Source organism: Theropithecus gelada, chromosome 6 (assembly GCF_003255815.1).
Source record: "Theropithecus gelada isolate Dixy chromosome 6, Tgel_1.0, whole genome shotgun sequence".
NCBI lineage: Eukaryota > Metazoa > Chordata > Mammalia > Primates > Cercopithecidae > Theropithecus > Theropithecus gelada.
The window spans coordinates 69069332-69086592 of record NC_037673.1 but is presented as its reverse complement, the minus strand read 5'-3'; the positions used below and the strand labels follow the sequence as shown (position 1 = coordinate 69086592).

Below are 17261 nucleotides of genomic sequence, written 5' to 3'. Positions count from 1 at the left end.
ACAACCAAAATAGGGCAATAGGAAGGCATCAGGAACTAAGGTGGTTTCTCTCTCTTCTAGTCTGATCTATTAAAGCAGGATAATCTTTATTTTCTTTGCACTTAGATTGCATTCTTGTTCATTCTCTACAAACCAACTTTCTCCACTGATGACCTAGATACAGCATTCCCAGCCTCCCACTTTCCCAGATCAGGAATTTCACTATAAATCCCAATTACAAATCCCTGCTTAGAGAAGGGTTGAGTCCGTTGTACCACCATGGTCCAATTAACTATAGCCAAGGGAAGAGGCATGTGGCTTTTTAGTGTCTAAGAGGGTATTTTGTTCATAGAAAATGAAATGCCCTCTCTTGAGTTGAACAGACTAAATTTGTTTTAATAGTCCTATTTACAATTCAAATTCCCTTAAACAACTTAATAGCATTTATACATTTAAAAAAATGATTCTCTTTTAAGCAGCACTGCAAATGCTTGACCCCATTAACAAAACCTTCCCAAGTCCTTAACTCTCATAAATATAATAAATTAAACATACGGTGACTTTCCAAGTTCTCTGAAATATTTGAGTACTTTTGCAGACTTAGTAACATTTTAAAATACCTTTCAACTAAAACTCACAAGTCTAAAAATCTGTTAAGCATTTTAAATTAGACTCAAGGCCAGTGTCACATATTGTAATATGCCAATTATGTTTAAATACTTCAAAGAGCAAATACTATAGTTTGTCTCAATGAATATAATAACCATTCCTGCTGGGTGCAGTGGCTCATGCCTTTAATCTCAGTCATTAGGGAGGCTGAGGTGGGAAGATCGCCTGAGACTAGATTGCCTCAGGCCTGGGCAACATGGTGAGAACTCTTCTATCAAAAAATCAAAAAAAAAAATAAGCTGGGCATGGTGGCTCATCCCTGTAGCCCCAGTTTCTCAGGAGGCTGAGGTGGGAGGATGGCTTCAGCCTAGGAGACAGAAGCTGCAGTGAGCTATGATCACACCACTACACTCCAGCCTGGACAACAGAACAAGGCCTTGTCTCTAAAAAAACAAAACAAACAAACAAACAAAAAAGTATTCCTGAATTTAAGTATTAATGGCTATGGGAATTGCTTCCTAACCTGTTTGAAAATGTGTAACTGTTACATATTTTGAGAACTACAGCACTCAGTGAAGCTTTGTTAAAAGGAATGAGTAGTTTAGGCCTCAGCAGGCAAGCCACTGCACAGTGCTAGGATGAAGAGCTCACATTCAGGGACTTCAAGAGTGAATCAACTACTTTTCTTAATTCAATGTTAAATGAGAATAATATCAACCTTCAATGGTTGTGTTGAGAATCAAATGAAATGACATATGGGAAAACCTTTGTTACATGTTACAAAATTGATGGCAACTACAGCTTTAGGTAGAATTTCAACTTCTAATTTTTACTACTATGCAAATTATCAGAATATTTATGATGTTAACTTTTTAAAAAGGTTTTTAAATAGAAACTTTATTTAAATAAATGAACCCTTCTCAACCCCAAAACCCAGCTTCTGATCTTGACGAACATCATAATTACTCAGGGAAACACACTGCTAGTTCCCTTACAAGCCAGTGTGCTCTGTGATTGCTGAAACCAACTCATGAAAAGGAAACTGGCCCTATTTCCAAGCATACCCGTACGAGAACATATTAAGTATATTCACTTTATATTAATTTAAACGTTAATGTTAGTCTAAATGTTAAATTAACTTAATATGTTAAACTTAATATGTTTATTTTTTGCTTAAATAAGTAAAAATTACTTATTTTTACATAAAAGTACAATTACTTGCTGGAACATATTAAGCATTTCTTCCAGAAAAAAAAAAAAAAAAACCCTGAATTTACAGAACTAAAATTATGAGAGGAGATTCGCATTACAAAATCTTCCTCTATGGGTTCTTCTAGCTCAAGACATTTTTCTTACTGATTTTTAACTACTTGAGTTGGGGTAAGAATTAGAGAAAGGTCAGAGAGGTAGCAACTGTGAAATCAGTGTACTAGGAGTTACTAGCCAACAATTATCTATCAAGAATGGATACATCAAAAAGCCAAGAAAATAAGAATCTCTTTATAAAAAAATAATATTTACAGGCTGGACAAAGTGGCTCACACCTGTAATCCCAGCACTTTGGGAGGCTGAGGCGGGTAGATCACTTGAGGTCAGGAGTTTGAGACCAGCCTGGCCAGTAAGGTGAAACCCCGTCTCTACTAAAAGTATAAAAATTAGCCAGGCCTGGTGGCACACAGTTGTAATCCCAGCTACTCAGGAGGCTGAGGCAGGAGACTTGCTTGAACCCAGGAGGGCAGAGGTTGCAGCGAGCTGAGATTGCATCACTGCACTCCAGCCTGGGCGACAGAGTGAGACCCTGTCTTTAAAAAAAAAAAAAAAAAAACTTCTAAAAAATAATTATTTACATTAAACTTTCAAAAACAACTATTTTTCAAAGCAAACTGCTCTGGATTGGGGTTCTGAAACACAATATGATTGTGAATAATGGGGGGGAAACTAAATACAAATCAGAGAAAATAGTTTTCAGAGGATTAGGTAGCTAGCTTTAAGATTAGCTGGAAACATATGAAGAATAGTCTGAAAGGCTATTGTAAGAAAAACGACAAATTCTATCATTCCTCTGACCTGAAACAAGGTGAAAACTTGGTATAAAGGCTGCATGAAGAGAAGAAAAAAAAAGTAGTCCAATAAGGTCTATCTGTAGAGCTTTCACTCACACTCTGATTACAAACCTAGCTAGTGTCAGTTCTTCAGAGCCTTACTTGCCACACTTGGAACCGATGCAGTCCCATTACCAGCTGAAGCAGGGCATGTGATCTAAGACAAGTGTAAATATAAAGGAGAAAGGAAGCAAGCTAAGCAAGGGCCTAGAAATCCCAAAGGCACTGATTAAAGTGAAGAAAGAGGCTTTTTGTTGTTGCCATTTGTTTTTGTTGTTGTTTTCCAGAAGTAACACAAGGCTTTGTTCCTTTAGCAGGATTCCCAGTTGGACCCTCTCCAGAGAGGATTCAAATTTGAATTCCCATCTGAATACCAACCCAAATGTTGATACAGAACACTCCTGTACTAAACTTAATATCCATCCCAGATAAACCTACTCTGTGACCAAGACAATTGAGATCTTCTAGGTGAAGATGCTATGATTCAAAATATTACATGAAAAACCATGTCTTACTTAAAACAGGTACTTGTTTTCTGGCCATAATTATTCCAGTCTCTTCCATGGAACTGCTTCTGCAAATAGTTTTTTTAATGTATCAAAGACAGTCTCTTTCCGACATTTAATACATCAAATCTATTCCAACTTCAGAGTTTCTGTATGTCTTATTTAGCAGACACTATGATTCTATCTTCTTATTCTCTGGAAATCCATCAGATGTATGTTCCAACACAGAAGTGCCTTCCTTCCTTCTCATGGTGGCAAAAAGCATATCCATCATCCCCAAGGTTTCTAATAATTCTCTTTGGTAATCAATCTCTTTTTCTACAAGTCCTTGAAGTAGCAAAAACTTTTTATCAACTACAGGGGACTGACCAATTACAGGCAGATATATATCTAAAAAGAGAGAAAGGAAACACTTAACTAGCAATATCTTTCTATATATTAAGTGAAAAGCCAAAGTTTTCAAAAGTATAAAAATATTAACCATAAGAACACTGAAAATCTGTACTTACTTTATAATTAATTTATGATTTATAGAAAGTATAACAATCCCTCTGAGTAAATTTATTTCACAAAATAATAATTACAGAAAGTATAGAAGTCTTGACTTACTTTCATTTTCCCATCTGAAAAATTGTCGTCATTATAGATGTCTATAAAAAGTTTTTTTATAATAACCCTAGCAAAGTCACGCCACTATAAACATTTTACTACCTTTTAAACTGCATTGCCTTGTTATTTTCTCCATGAAAATCCATATTGAGATTTGATAAAAGCAAGATATTTTGATCTACTTGATTTCCAAATTTGATTATTTGACATCTCTACTTTTGCAAGCATGTTAGGATTTTCAAGTTTTAACGACCACTTACCAATAATTATTTCAGCAGCATTGATTAAAACAGGGGCAAATCTTGGCTGAGAAAGATGCCTACAAAGTAAAAATTCAGTTTAGTGAAACTTGGACACTTAAAAATAAAATCCTTAAAGCAGATTTAGTTGTTTCATCAGTTCTCTATAAAGATCAAACTAAATGTCTTTTATTTGGTGATAAAGGATTTCAGATGCAAAATGTGTTTCACAGACATAAAACATACCTTATCAAAAAATTAAGAACATGACTGATTTCCTTCTCATCCCGACCTGCAAGTGCATTTGCAAGGACTCCTCTTCGATTTAACTCCTTTATGATGGACACCGTAATCTCGGGTGTCTTTATTGTACAAGTGGGCTAGAAAAATTGTCAAAGTCAACATGAGCAGACAAAACAGCACAAAAAACATCACTGTCTTGCACTACATTATCAAGTTTGAATAGGTATTTATCTTCACAGTTCCAAGTCATGGTAATATGCAGGGTAAATAATAACATGACTTTAAAAAAAAATGCTCACTCACATCAAGAACTCTGTCGAGTGCCTTAGAGATCCGAAAATGTTTCAGATCCCTGTCGTACAATTCTAGGTGTTTCTTTGCTGGCCTGTTAATCAAAATGTCATCCTGCAATGAAAAGCACATTTATAAAGAAGAAAAATCAGTATCTGTATAAAGATACACTTAATATAAACTTTTCCATAATGAAGTGGTATCTCTGAACTATGCCACAAATAATGTTCATATGCCCATAATGTAGATTAAATAAAAATGAATCCTGCTAATCAGAGTCAGAAAAAAAAAATGGAGTAACTTGCTACATCAACATGTTCTTACTTTGTTAGAATTTTAACTTACAACATGCAACACTGCCTTAATTCTAGGTAAAAATTCCTCATTTCAGTTCTCTTTATGTGGCAGGCAGTGTAATACAATAGAAAGAGAAACAAAACAACAATCAGAGATAATGAGATCTAGTCTCAACAACTCTGGATACCAGTAATGAAATCCTTAATCAATCACAAATTCTTTGTCTCTCAATCTTCTCAGGTGCCAAACGGGGACATGATTGGTTCTACTACTTCTTGGGATTTAGATCAAATCAGGTAGTATGTGAAAGACAATCTTTTGAATGAAGTAAAGCATTGTTTATGATGCAGACTATTACAAAAAGTAGTCCTTGTTCCCCATTACTCATCAATAAGGTCCCCAATCTAGCAATCTAGAAATAATTCTGATGTAGAGAAATGCAAAATAAAGTTAAAGTGCCATGTGAACTACACTTTCCCGTAATGTGCAGGGACGAAGCTGGTTACTCTAAAAAATTTCACCCTTTAAACAAAAATGAGAAATGCACAAATACCCGTTGCTTCATGTAATTTTTTCCTTTAATAAAGGTTCGATATGCAGGCCTTCTTCTTCTGGGAAGTGATTCCTTCTTTGCTTCAGATTTCCGATGTTTAACACTCAGTATTCCATTGGTCATTCCTACAACTATTGTCTCATCTTCATGCTAATAACAATTAGAAAAATAAGTTAGTCTATTCTTAACTCATAATTTATAGTACTTTTACTTCAAAACACATTTATAATGTGTTTGCTGCTTGTCCATACATTCACCAACAGTTCCATTCAGACACACATAGTCTGCCTAACAATGATTGGTGTAAGACGTTAAAGTAAAATCATTTTTTCCTTAGGATACAAGTACATTGACAGAACTTATACTTGTAAAATATCACCGGCAAAGTTTGTATAATAATACAAAGTTAACGGCATCAAGGATTACACAGTAGCATGACTTTTACGATCTTGCCCCTCAAAAATATTTTTAATAAGCTTTTCCTCTCTTAAATCAGATTTCTGTATAATATAGTCAAATGCCTTCCTGCCCAAATGTGGCTTCTCATAAAACTTGACAGTATACATTTCAGAAAGAGCAGTAACAAAGAAAAGGAGAGATTTCATTTTGTTGTCCCCTTCCCCCTCAATCTTTTTTTCTGCTCAGAGAGCTAATCTGCCTTTCTAGTGTACTATAATACTCTTGAATTAAATGAGTTGAAGAGAGATTTACCAGCTTCCCAGGACCTGCGTTTAGTGTTAACAATGCCTAGAGCACTGTACTTAGTTTGAAGTTATGCAGTGAGTGGGACCTAAACCAAAATTCATGCTAAATCATTAGGACAAGTTACCTATTCCAGTAATTGTCTTAACTCAAATATCCAATGTGGTAAGAAAAGTTACTCAAATCCAAAAATAAAGCCCAAAATTCCATTTTAGTTTCATTTAACAGGCAGGGTTAGTGACAGACTTAAAAACAGGTAAAGGTACTTACTGCAAGGGCAAGACTCAAAATCGAAGCTGCATAATCAAAGCTGTGGACTACTTTGTAGGAAGTTGTGCTGTACACTTTCACCTTCCTAATAAAAAGAAAAGCTTTCTCAAAAATCACCTTGAAAATGAGTATAAAATGCAAATTTCTATTTTCTGAAAACTCAAAATACAAACATTAAAATCTATACAACAGTGAAGAAAAACAAAGATTAGTAATGTTAATTACAAACTAATTCATCACTGAATCCCTTAAAAAATGAGCTGCAGGCAGGGCACGGTGGCTCACACCTGTAATCCAAGCACTTTGGGAGGCCAAGGTGGGTGAATCAACTGAGGTCAGGAGTTTGAGACCAGCCTGACCAACATAGTGAAACCCCACCTCTATTAAAAATACAAAATTAGCGAGGCATGGTGGCACATGCTTGTAATCCCAGCTACTTGGGAGGCTGAGGCTGGAGAATTGCTTGAACCTGGGATGTAGAGGTTGCAGTGAGCCGAGCTCGCACCACTGCACTCCAGCCTGGGCAACAAGAGCGAAACTCTGTCTAAAAAAAAAAAGGGCTGTATACCAGCCCTAACTATAACATCTGTATAAAGACTTTGACTAGCCATTTATAAAAAAAATAGAAGGGCCAAGTGTGGTGGCTCAGGCCTGTAATCCCAGCACTTTGGAGGCCAAGGTGGGCAGATCCCTTGAGGCCAGGAGTTCAAGACTAGCCTGGCCAACATGGCATAACCCGATGTCTACCAAAAATAATAAAAACTAGCCAGGTGTGGTGACACATGCCTGTAATCCCACCTACTCAGGAGGCTGAGGTATGAGAATTGCTTGAACCTTGGAGGCAGAGGTTGCAGTGAGCCAAAATCATGCCACTGCCCTTCAGCCTGGGTCACAGAGTAAGACTCTGTCTCAAAAATTTTTTAAGAAAACAAAACAAAACAAAACAAAAACGAAAGGATAGACCATGAGCCACTGTCATCTGAAGATCAAACTTGGGAGCAAAGAAAAGGTATCAGCCGGGCACAGTGGCTCACACCTGTAGTAATCCCAGCACTTTTGGAGGCTGAGGCAGGTGGATCACCTGAGGCTGGGAGTTAGACAGCAGCCTGACCAATATAGAGAAACCCTGTCTCTACTGAAAATACAAAATCAGCCGGGCATGGCGGCACACGCCTGTAATCCCAGCTACTCAGGAGGCTGAAGCAGGAGAATCACATGAACCCAGAAGGCAGAAGTGGCGGTGAGCCAAGACCGCGCCATTGTACTCCAGCCTGAGCAACAAGAGTGAAACTCCGTCTTTAAAAAAATAAAAGAAAAAGTATCAATGAAAGCACATCAGAAAGCCTAGTGTGATGGTTCACACCTGTAATCCCAGCACTTTGGGAGGCCAAGGTCAGCAGATTGCTTGAGCCCAGGAGTTCAAGACCAGCCTGGGCAACATGATGAAACCCCATCTCTACAAAAAATAAATCAAAAAAAAAAAAAGAAAGAAAGAAAGTACATATGAAGCCAAAGATCAGGGCTTCTCAACCTCAGAATTACTGTCATTTTGGGGCACAGAATTCTTTTTTGTAAGGGCTGTTCTGTGCATTGTAGGATATTTAGCAGCCTTCCTGGCCTCTATCCCCTATATGGCAAGTACCACGAGTTGTGATAAAAAAACAATACTTTCTCAAGATATTGTCAAACATTCCTTGAGGAACAAAAATCACTCTTGGTTGAAACCACCACAAATAGAGCCAATTTACACTTAGCTTTTAGGAACATACCTAAGAATCAAGTCCCAAATTGCCTAGTAACATGATTTCAGTAACATGTGTAAATACTTGCCATGTATTTACACAAAAAATTCCTTTGTATTAAAAATATTTTCTAGCTTTTAAAATATATACATTCAATCCTTATGGCAGGTTCCACATCTGCAGATTCAACCAACCATGGATTTAAAATATCCATAAATACATAAATAAAATAATACAGAATTTTAAAATATAGTGTAACAACTATTTACATAGCATTTGCATTGTATTAGGTATTACAAATAAGCTAGAGATGATTTAAAGTATACAGTGGATGTGTGTAGGTTATATGCAAATATGCCATTTTAAATAAGGGACTTGGGCATCCACAACCAATTCCCCTCAGTTACCAAGGAGTGACTGTATACTTTTTAATTAACATGCTGAAAACTAAAGTTTTTCATAACAGCAGAAAAAAATGAAAATATGGAAATAAAATGATCAAAAATAGATCATGTAAGCCAGTCACGGTAGCTCACGCCAGTAATCCCAGTACTTTGGGAGGCCGAGGCGGGAGGATCTGTCGAACTCAGGAGTTTTGAGACCAGCCTGGGCAACATGGCAAAACTCCATCTCAACAAAAATACAAAAATTAGTCAGGTACAGTGGCATATGCTTGTGGTTCCAGCTACTCAGGAGGCTGAGGTGAGGGGATCGCTTGAAGCCGGGAGGCGGAGGTTATAGTCAGCCAAGATCATACCACTGCCCTCCAGCCTGGGCAACACAGCAAAACCCTGTCTCAAAAAAAAATACTAATAATAAATCATGTAAATTCTAGAACTGTGCCATACTTCTAGCCACACGTGGCTACTGACCACTTGAAATGTGGCTAGTGAAAATGAGAAACTAAATTTTTTATTTTATCTAATTGTAATTTAAAAACTGAGACAGTAATTTTTACAAAATATTAACGTTCTTTTTTTTTTTTAGAGAACAGGGTATCGCTGTCACCCAAGCTAGAGTACAGTGGTACTATCACAACTCACTGCAACCTCAAACTCCTGAGCTCAAGTGCTTCTCCTGCCTCAGCCTCCCTAGTAGCTATGATTAAAGGTGTGTACCACTGTGCCCAGCTAATTTTTTAAATTTTTTGTAGAGATGGGGTCTCACTATATTGCCCAGGCTGGTCTCAAACTCCTGCCCTCAAATGATCCTCCCACCTTGGCCTCCCAAAGCACTGGGATTACAGGTGTAACTCACTGCACTCAACCTAAAATATGATTATTGTATCACAGTGCACATGTTTAGATGCTTAATTTATTTCTAGTATCTTAACAATTTTGACATAGATTACATGCTGAAATTAAATTTTATATGTAATATATATTTTATTTTTACATTAGATATTAGGCTAAACAAAATGTGCTATCTAATTTTTAGGCCAGGCACAGTGGCTCATGCCTGTAATCCCAGCATTTTGGGAGGCCAAGGTGGGTGGATCATGTGAGGTCAGGAGTTCGAGACCAGCCTGGCCATCATGGCAAAACTCTACCTCTACTAAAAATACAAAAACTAGCCAGGCAGGGTGGGAGTCGTCTGTAATCCCAGCCACTCGGAAAGCTGAGGCAGAATCGCTTGAACCCAGGTGGTGGAGGTTGCAGTGAGCTGAGATCACACCACTGCACTCTAGCCTGGGCAACTGAGTGAGACTCCATCTCAAAAAAAAAAAAAAAAAAATTATCTAATTTTTAAAAAACTTTTTAGGTCCGGCACAGTGGTTCACGCCTGTAATCCCAGCACTTTGGGAGGGCGACATGGGCAGATCACAAGAGGCCAGAAGTTCGAGACCAGTCTGGGCAATATGGCGAAACCCCATCTCTACTAAAAATACAAAAATTAGCCAGGTGTGGTGTTGCACACCTGTAATCCCAGCTACTCAGGAAGGTCACAAGAACCAATTGAACCTGGGAAGCAGAGATTGCAGTAAGCCCAGATTGTGCCACTGCACACCAGCCTGGGCGACAGAACAAGACTCTGTCTAAAAAAAAAAAAAAAACAAAAAAAACAAAAAAAAGAAAACCTCAAAATATATGAATGTACAAAAATGGTTTTAAAATATGGTTCATAGAATAACATTATTTAAAAGGTTATCATTCAAATGGTTCAATAATGTTGTTTAAGTATATAAGTTAAAACAAATTGTGTCAAAAGAGAAAATAAGTAGCTATATGTAAACAAAAGGTCAAAACTATTTTCAACTCAACAGGTTTTTATCTCCTGGAAATCATTATCAGAATACTTATCACAAATATTGCTGAAATAACTCATTTCCTCAAACGGTAAACATCTGTACACTAATAATAATATACAAAAAAATTAAAATGCCAACCTATCCAGTGAGCCAGAGAGTAACCTCTGTCCAGAGCTGCTTAGACATAAACATGTCACGGTTTTGTGATGATTTTTCAAAGATACGAGCAATTGTCCTCCTTTTAACATATCCCAGACTTTAACATAACGACCTCCTATAAAAAGAAATCATCATTAGTTGGATATTCTGCCAACAGATTCAACACATTAAAGAACTGAAAAGCATTCTTCCCTGGACACTCCACAAAGCACGCAGGCTGAGTGAGGGAGTCCAGGCCAGGCTGCCTGGTAAAATCCTGGCTCCACCACTTCCTGGGTTATTGGTAATAACAGTTCCTACCTCACAGAACTGTTATGATAAATAATATTTGTGAAGCATACAGAAATTCCAGCAAAATAAATGTATAACTGAAAGAGTTCATTTTAAGAAAACTGTAATAAAATCATTTTTTAAAAGAAATTCTATATAGTGGTGGGAGTGAATAATGTAGATTTGCAGCAAAATATCAAGCAGAAAAGTCTAATATGGAAAAACAGAAAAAGGGATGGAAGGGGAGACCGAAATCTTGACTGGGGAACAGGAGTTGGAACCCAACTCACAGTTCCCACCTCTCCACTCCTATGTGGCACCTCACAAGAGGGATCACAGTTGAAATCACTGATCTAGTTCAACCCTCTCATCTTCAAGGTCTAGAGACCTTAAGGGATTGCCCAAGGTCACAATTAGCTAGTGACACACAGTGGAGATTAGCATTCTATTCTCCCTGTTCAACTTGATATTTTTTCCATTTGTCAGAATAACAGCAAGAAAAGTAGAAATATCTGACTGAGTCTTAGAGTCTTGCTATGTTGCCCAGGCTGGTCTCAAACTCCTGGACTCAAGCTATCCACCTGCTTCGGCCTCCCAAAGTGCTAGGATTACAGGCATGAGCGACCACGCCCCACCTCAACTTATTTTTAAATCAAATAGCTACTGGGGAAAAGAATATAAAACAGAGTAATTTCTAGCCAGATTTTAGAATTAAAAAAAAAAAAAGGATGCACACACAGCAACATAGCAACATATATGTTGTCAAGTGTACGTACTACCAATACATTCTTCTAATATGAACACATTTTACTTTATTTACAAATGAAAAAAACCAATTTACTTCTTCCATTGTAATTATGAAAATGCAATATGTGCAAAATGAGAAAAACATCTCAGTCCCAACTTGTTGAAAAATGTACCAAGGCCCCTTTTGAGGTCACATTATCTCCTTTCTCTAGTACTAGCAGCTATCCGCTGGGTAGGGGCATTTCAATCAAGAGAGGCACAGAAAAAGAGACAAGCCTACAAGATCTCAAATAACTGATTTTCAAAAGCTGCTGCAGATCTGTTAGGTAGGAGTAAAAGGAGTATGAGCTAAATTTCTGGGGTTAAATAAGATGGCACAGGGCTAAATATATAAGGTAGGCTCTCGAGTTCTGTGATTTCAGATCACTTACCACTTTGCCTTGGAAAAATCAGTTAAAACTTTCATTTCATTAGCTGTAAAATAGGGAAAAAGCTAACTACCTTGTAGCATCGTCTAGGGCATTAGAGTTAATATGTATATAACAGCACAGTGCCTGGCTCACATTAGGTACACAATAAATGATAACTGCTTGCCAGTCCTACCTATCAACTGTTAGAACAAAAACTTAGATATGCAATTCAAGTGCACACTGATAAATTATAAAGAGCAACTGATTTTAAACAAATGTGATTCAAAACCAACAATATTGGTGAAAGCTATTTTTAAGAAGTACCTGCTGACACCAGAAGACCTCCAGAGGGGAAAAGCAGGACACTCTCCACTGGCTGCCCATGCTCAACAGAGAGAACACTCGTATTCGTTCGTGCATCAAACATCTTCACAGTATGATCATATGATCCTAAAATGTCAATTTTTGTATTTTTAGTTTGACTGTTTAAAACAACAAAAACTGTATGTATCCAGGTACAAATTTTAAAAGGAAAAAAAGTTTAGATGGAATTTTAAAAAGACATATATGTATATTCATGAAGACACAGGACCCCCAAACCCTCTACTACTGATCGTGCCTGAAGAAGCACTACACAATACTATACAGAATCTAACTTGCTCTGATCTTAAAATATTCCTTTCTTTGGACTACTGTCACTACTAAATCATCTGGAAATCTTTGTAAAGGCACCCACAAAGGCTAAACTGCACTGTCTTTGTTTCTTGGCTGCTTGAGGCAGGGAACTATCCATTACAGTTCTGAGAGTCTATTATGTTTTCAAGACAGCCTGATTTTTCCAAACACATTTGGAAGACATGAACAATCAACAAAAGAAGAATAAGAAAATAAAAAACAATTGGAAGCCAGGCACGGTGGCTCACACTTGTAATCCCAGCCCTCTGGGAGGAAATTGAGGCAGGTTGATCACTTGAGCCCAGAAGTTTGAGACCAGCCTGGGCAACATGGTGAAACCCTGTCTCTACAAAAAAAAAAATACACAAAGTAGCTGCACGTGGTGGTGGGCACCTGTAGTCCCAGCTACTTGGGAGGCTTAGGTGGGAGGATCACTTGAGCCTGGGGGTAGCAGATGCAGTGAGCTGTGATCACATCACTGCACTCCAGCCTGGGCAACAGAGTGAGACCCTGTCTCAAAATAAATACAAACATACATACATAAAAATTAATTTAAAAACTGGAGAATTAATCAGAAACATATTCCTTCATAAAAAAAATTTTGAACCCCTCCATCCCAAGAGTCCCTTAGCAACATTAAAGTACGTCCCCGTGAGATTATTTGCTTCAGGAGGGAAGAGTTCACCAACCTGTTATAAAGAGATCCGGATTAAGTTTGCTAGCACATCCACACCTCACATAATCAGAATGTTCTTTAAATGTCAAAATTTCTGTGGCGTTTGGAATATCCCATAATTTAACTGTATAATCATCAGCTCCAGAGACCACATGATATTTGTCAGCTGTAAAATCTACTGTATGCACTGCTCTGAAAGATTGAAGATCAGTACATTAAAAAGCAAGAAAATTATTTTTCTGGTACCTTCTAACATAAAATGTTCCTTTTTCTCAGATTAAAAAAAAAACAGCTGAGTTTCAGGGAGTCTTCATAGAGGGAAATCATGAAAGAAAGAGAAAATTTACAAGTGTTTGCCCCCAAGCCAATTAAGAAATGTAAATACTCCTATATTATAAAGTTAAAAAAAAAATATTAAAGAATAGCCTTAAAATCATATTTTCTAATATGTTAACAATTCCATTTAGCTGCTGAATATGGGCGCAAAGGCAGTTCAATTTTTAAAATTTCAAAAAGTTCTTTAAAAAACTCTAAAAAGATTTACCACTAAATAGAATCATGTTACATAAATTTCTGTTATATTTTATCAAATTTCAGCAAGGACATTGGTAATCCTGAAAATGAAGTTATAATATAAAATTGTGATGGCCACTTAATTTATCAAGGGGCAAAATACTATAAATCCAAGAAGAAAATCCACCTTCCAACTTGACTTCAACATGAGAGCCTCCAAGACAGTACAGGCCGATAGAGCTCTCATTACTAGCTGTAAGGTTGTCTTTAGATCAGTAATTCATCACCTCAACTGGGCCACAGACCCCACTAAAGTTAACCAAAAGCTACAGAATAGCTCCCTGGATAAACGTATATTTCCTAAAATATCACATACAATTCTAGGGAATTCATAAGCCCCATGAAACTGGACCACGGAACCGAAGTTAAGCACTCTTAGAACAATCAGGAAATATAGTACACACAGGCAAATAATCTTCATAAAACTGCTCTATGTTTTTCATCAAAACCCAGAGAAAAAAACAGCTTACAACAAAATAAAACCAGAACACATAAAAACCAACTGTCTCTTACTTTGTATGGCCTTCAAACTGCCTGAGGGGAGCCCTCCCACTTATATCAAAAAGTTGAACTCCACCGTCTTCACTGCCAGCCACAAGCAATCTACCATCTTGTCGAAAAGTAGCACAGTAGGCTGTGTCTTTAAATCGAGAAAAGGTTTTTATAGGTTCTTGGGAGTATCGGCCATAAATGTGAATCTACAAGAGGAAAGACAGTATTTCACAAGATGACTCAAGATCAGTAGTAAACTACACAAAAGAAAAATAAAGAAATTCAATATTATACTTACTCTTGAGGAAGCTGTGACAGCATAATTATATGGAGGCTGAGGAGAAAAGTCTACTTTTGAAACTGCACCAAATTCCTTAATCTGAACAGGGGTCTAAATAAAAAATAATAGCATGTTAACAGAGTTACCGCTGGTAAGACCTATCTAAGCATTACATAATTTCTTACAGACCATTTCTCTTTGTTCTTAGTAACATTTCTTAGGTTGTATTTAACATAAAATTACAAAGAAAGCAAAAAAGGTCCATATCTCATCACCCAGACTATTCTTGTTGCCACTGAAATAAATGTATGGTTAGAAAGCCACACTCCACTCTGTCTCTTCAGCTATTGAGTTTACTGTGATTTCTACCAGGAAAAAAAAAAAAAAAGTTATCATGTCTATGCCAGCATATAATAACCATGTACTTTTAAAATAACACAAAGATAATCATACCATGCAGGCTGTTCCACATCTTGCTTCTTTTCACTTAGTAACACACATATTAGCTATCATAAGAGCAACAGACTTACCATCCATTTTAAGGACACACTGTAATTTACTATACCAGTCCACTACTAACAGACATAGGTTTTTCAAGATTTCTACTATTACAAGCAATACTTCATTAAACATCTTTACATACATGAGATTCAAATTTTAAAATTTAATTCATTTGGCATTGATTGATCATCTATTCTGTGCTAGGTATTTGTATGGTTAATCTGATTAAGCAGTATGGACTTTTACATAAAATTCCAAGAAAAAATAGATATCAAATTATCTGCCCAAACTATAAGCTGCTGATAGTTTTTAGTTAACAATTCTCTGTTAGAGCATCCAGAGTACAACATATGCTAGAGAAATTGGCATAAACACAAATCCCTCCTCCCTCATTATCTCCCACACTCACCTTATAGTTGTTCCAGTACAGTGTATCTTGCGTGATTTTTTCACCAAGTATAGGATATGTCTGAATAGCTACAGGCTTATAACCAGCCATAATTCCATATAATTGCACTATTGTCCAAGGGTCACTATTTTGGAATTGGTATTAGAAATAATTGCAGTGACTCTGTCGTAATTCTGAAAAAGAAAATATTTTATATACATATTATAAACTTGTACATATAGTTGATTTCCACTTTGCTTTCTTTAAAAAGTCTGTGTGGAAGTATATAGATTAGAGACCAATAAGCCATGTAATTGTAACCCAGAAAAGGCAATCTATAGGAAACAGGAATAATTAAAGTAAGGGCTATCATATCGCACCATCTATTCAGCTGTACACAAAGGTTCTTACACCTAGCCAACCGTTTTACAACACTTGGGAATAAATCTAGCACAGCCTTACAGTAGCCAAATCAAAAAGGATCATGCTGGCTTTGAGTGTCCATTTTTTGGCAACAGGAAACATTAAGGTGAAACTGCAAATACAAGTTTCCTGAATCCAAGTTTTGGATGACATTTAATCCATAACAATTACAGTTACGGACTTGATTTCCTGAAAGCCTAAAAATGCTAATAATTAAGAAACACAAAGCTTCTAATGCAGAAGCTTAAAATTAAATTTACTTTAAAAGGTTTAAACTGTAGGAACGAAAACTGTAATAAAGCAATCCTGAAATTAAATTCAACACTAAAGTGGCAGAATAGGATAAAACTTTTAAATAACATGCAATCGAGCCAAAACATCTTTCCAGAACGATTCAATTGCAAAAGAGATTCAGTTATCAGGTAAATGATTCCAGAGGTGGTACTCATCATCTATTCCAAGAAGCATGAAAACTTCACATCAGTAACACCACAACAAATAGGTATAACATATATTTGAAAGGTGCTTTAATGAAATACAACGACCAATGATTAACGGGGGAACACTCTTCTGTTCATTAAAGTACCTACCAACGTGCAGGACACTGTTCTAGGCACTGGGGATATAATGGTGAATGAAATAAAGACATGGTCTGTGCCCTCGCTTACTCCAGTATACTCCATTTTGGCTGGTGACTGGCACCAGATATTAACCTAGACTCAGCCTTTCCGTGTCCTTCTTCCTCACTCCCTACATCCAAATAGTTAACAAGATCTGCTGATTTTATCTCCCAAATCTTTTAAAACTCCATTACGTTCACTTCACCTGAGGGAACCTCGTAAGCAAAGACAAAGATGGAAATGTGTCCATTGCCTTGCAGAGTTGCTGATTACTCCGGGAACTAACAACGGTGGACAGGAGAGGGTGCAATCTCAGAGAAGAATCTAGGTCGAAGCTTAACTGAGGGGAACTTGAGCCGGTTAAAGAATTTAGCCACTCTACTATACAGCCTGGGAAGCCCCAAGAGCATGCCAGATAATACAGAAAGGCCGGGTGTGTGGGCTTCCCTCAATGGGAGCCGCCTTCACCTACCTCCACCGAGCCCCAAAGGGTCCGACGAGACACCTTGACCCAAGGACAATTAATCGGACTGGGCCAGCTCCCTATCCCCTGGACAGTTCAGCAGCACTGGCGTAAAAATCACGTGGACCCTCAAGGAGCCGGCGACACACACAGCTAACCTAACGTCGCGCGAAAATGACGTACCAGCGCACGCT

The 17261-nt window shown here is 37.3% G+C and overlaps 1 protein-coding gene across 3 annotated transcripts; it reads right to left on the bottom strand.

Moving 5' to 3' along the window:
• Positions 1–354: 354 nt before the first annotated feature.
• Positions 355–17250, bottom strand: UTP15 (UTP15, small subunit processome component). 3 transcript variants are annotated; one of them, XM_025388418.1, is made up of 13 exons: positions 17077–17250; positions 15583–15755; positions 14691–14783; positions 14414–14598; positions 13341–13519; positions 12301–12426; positions 10529–10664; positions 6401–6485; positions 5429–5578; positions 4591–4692; positions 4291–4424; positions 4066–4124; positions 355–3586 (listed from the first exon to the last, which is right to left on the bottom strand). In XM_025388418.1, exons 2-13 carry the CDS (start codon positions 15670–15672, stop codon positions 3369–3371), a joined length of 1557 nt encoding a protein of 518 aa, XP_025244203.1. In that variant the 5' UTR covers positions 15673–15755; positions 17077–17250; the 3' UTR covers positions 355–3368. The 3 variants fall into 3 exon arrangements, with proteins under 3 accessions (XP_025244203.1, XP_025244204.1, XP_025244205.1); XM_025388419.1 differs by having other exon boundaries at positions 14691–14726; XM_025388420.1 differs by lacking the exon at positions 15583–15755.
• Between the last annotated feature and the right edge of the window lie 11 nt (positions 17251–17261).

What these genes read in the sequence shown, in the direction of transcription:
- UTP15 (XM_025388418.1), bottom strand. Translation starts at nt 15,672, where the DNA reads ATGGCTGGTTATAAGCCTGTAGCTATTCAGACATATCCTATACTTGGT. An exon ending in CTCTCTGGCTCACTGGATAG is followed by an intron (nt 6,486 to 10,528) that starts GTTGGCATTTTA and finishes TCTTTTTATTAG; the next exon opens with GAAGGTGAAAGTGTACAGCA. An exon ending in TGCTGCTGAAATAATTATTG is followed by an intron (nt 3,587 to 4,065) that starts GTAAGTGGTCGT and finishes CTCTCTTTTTAG; the next exon opens with ATATATATCTGCCTGTAATT.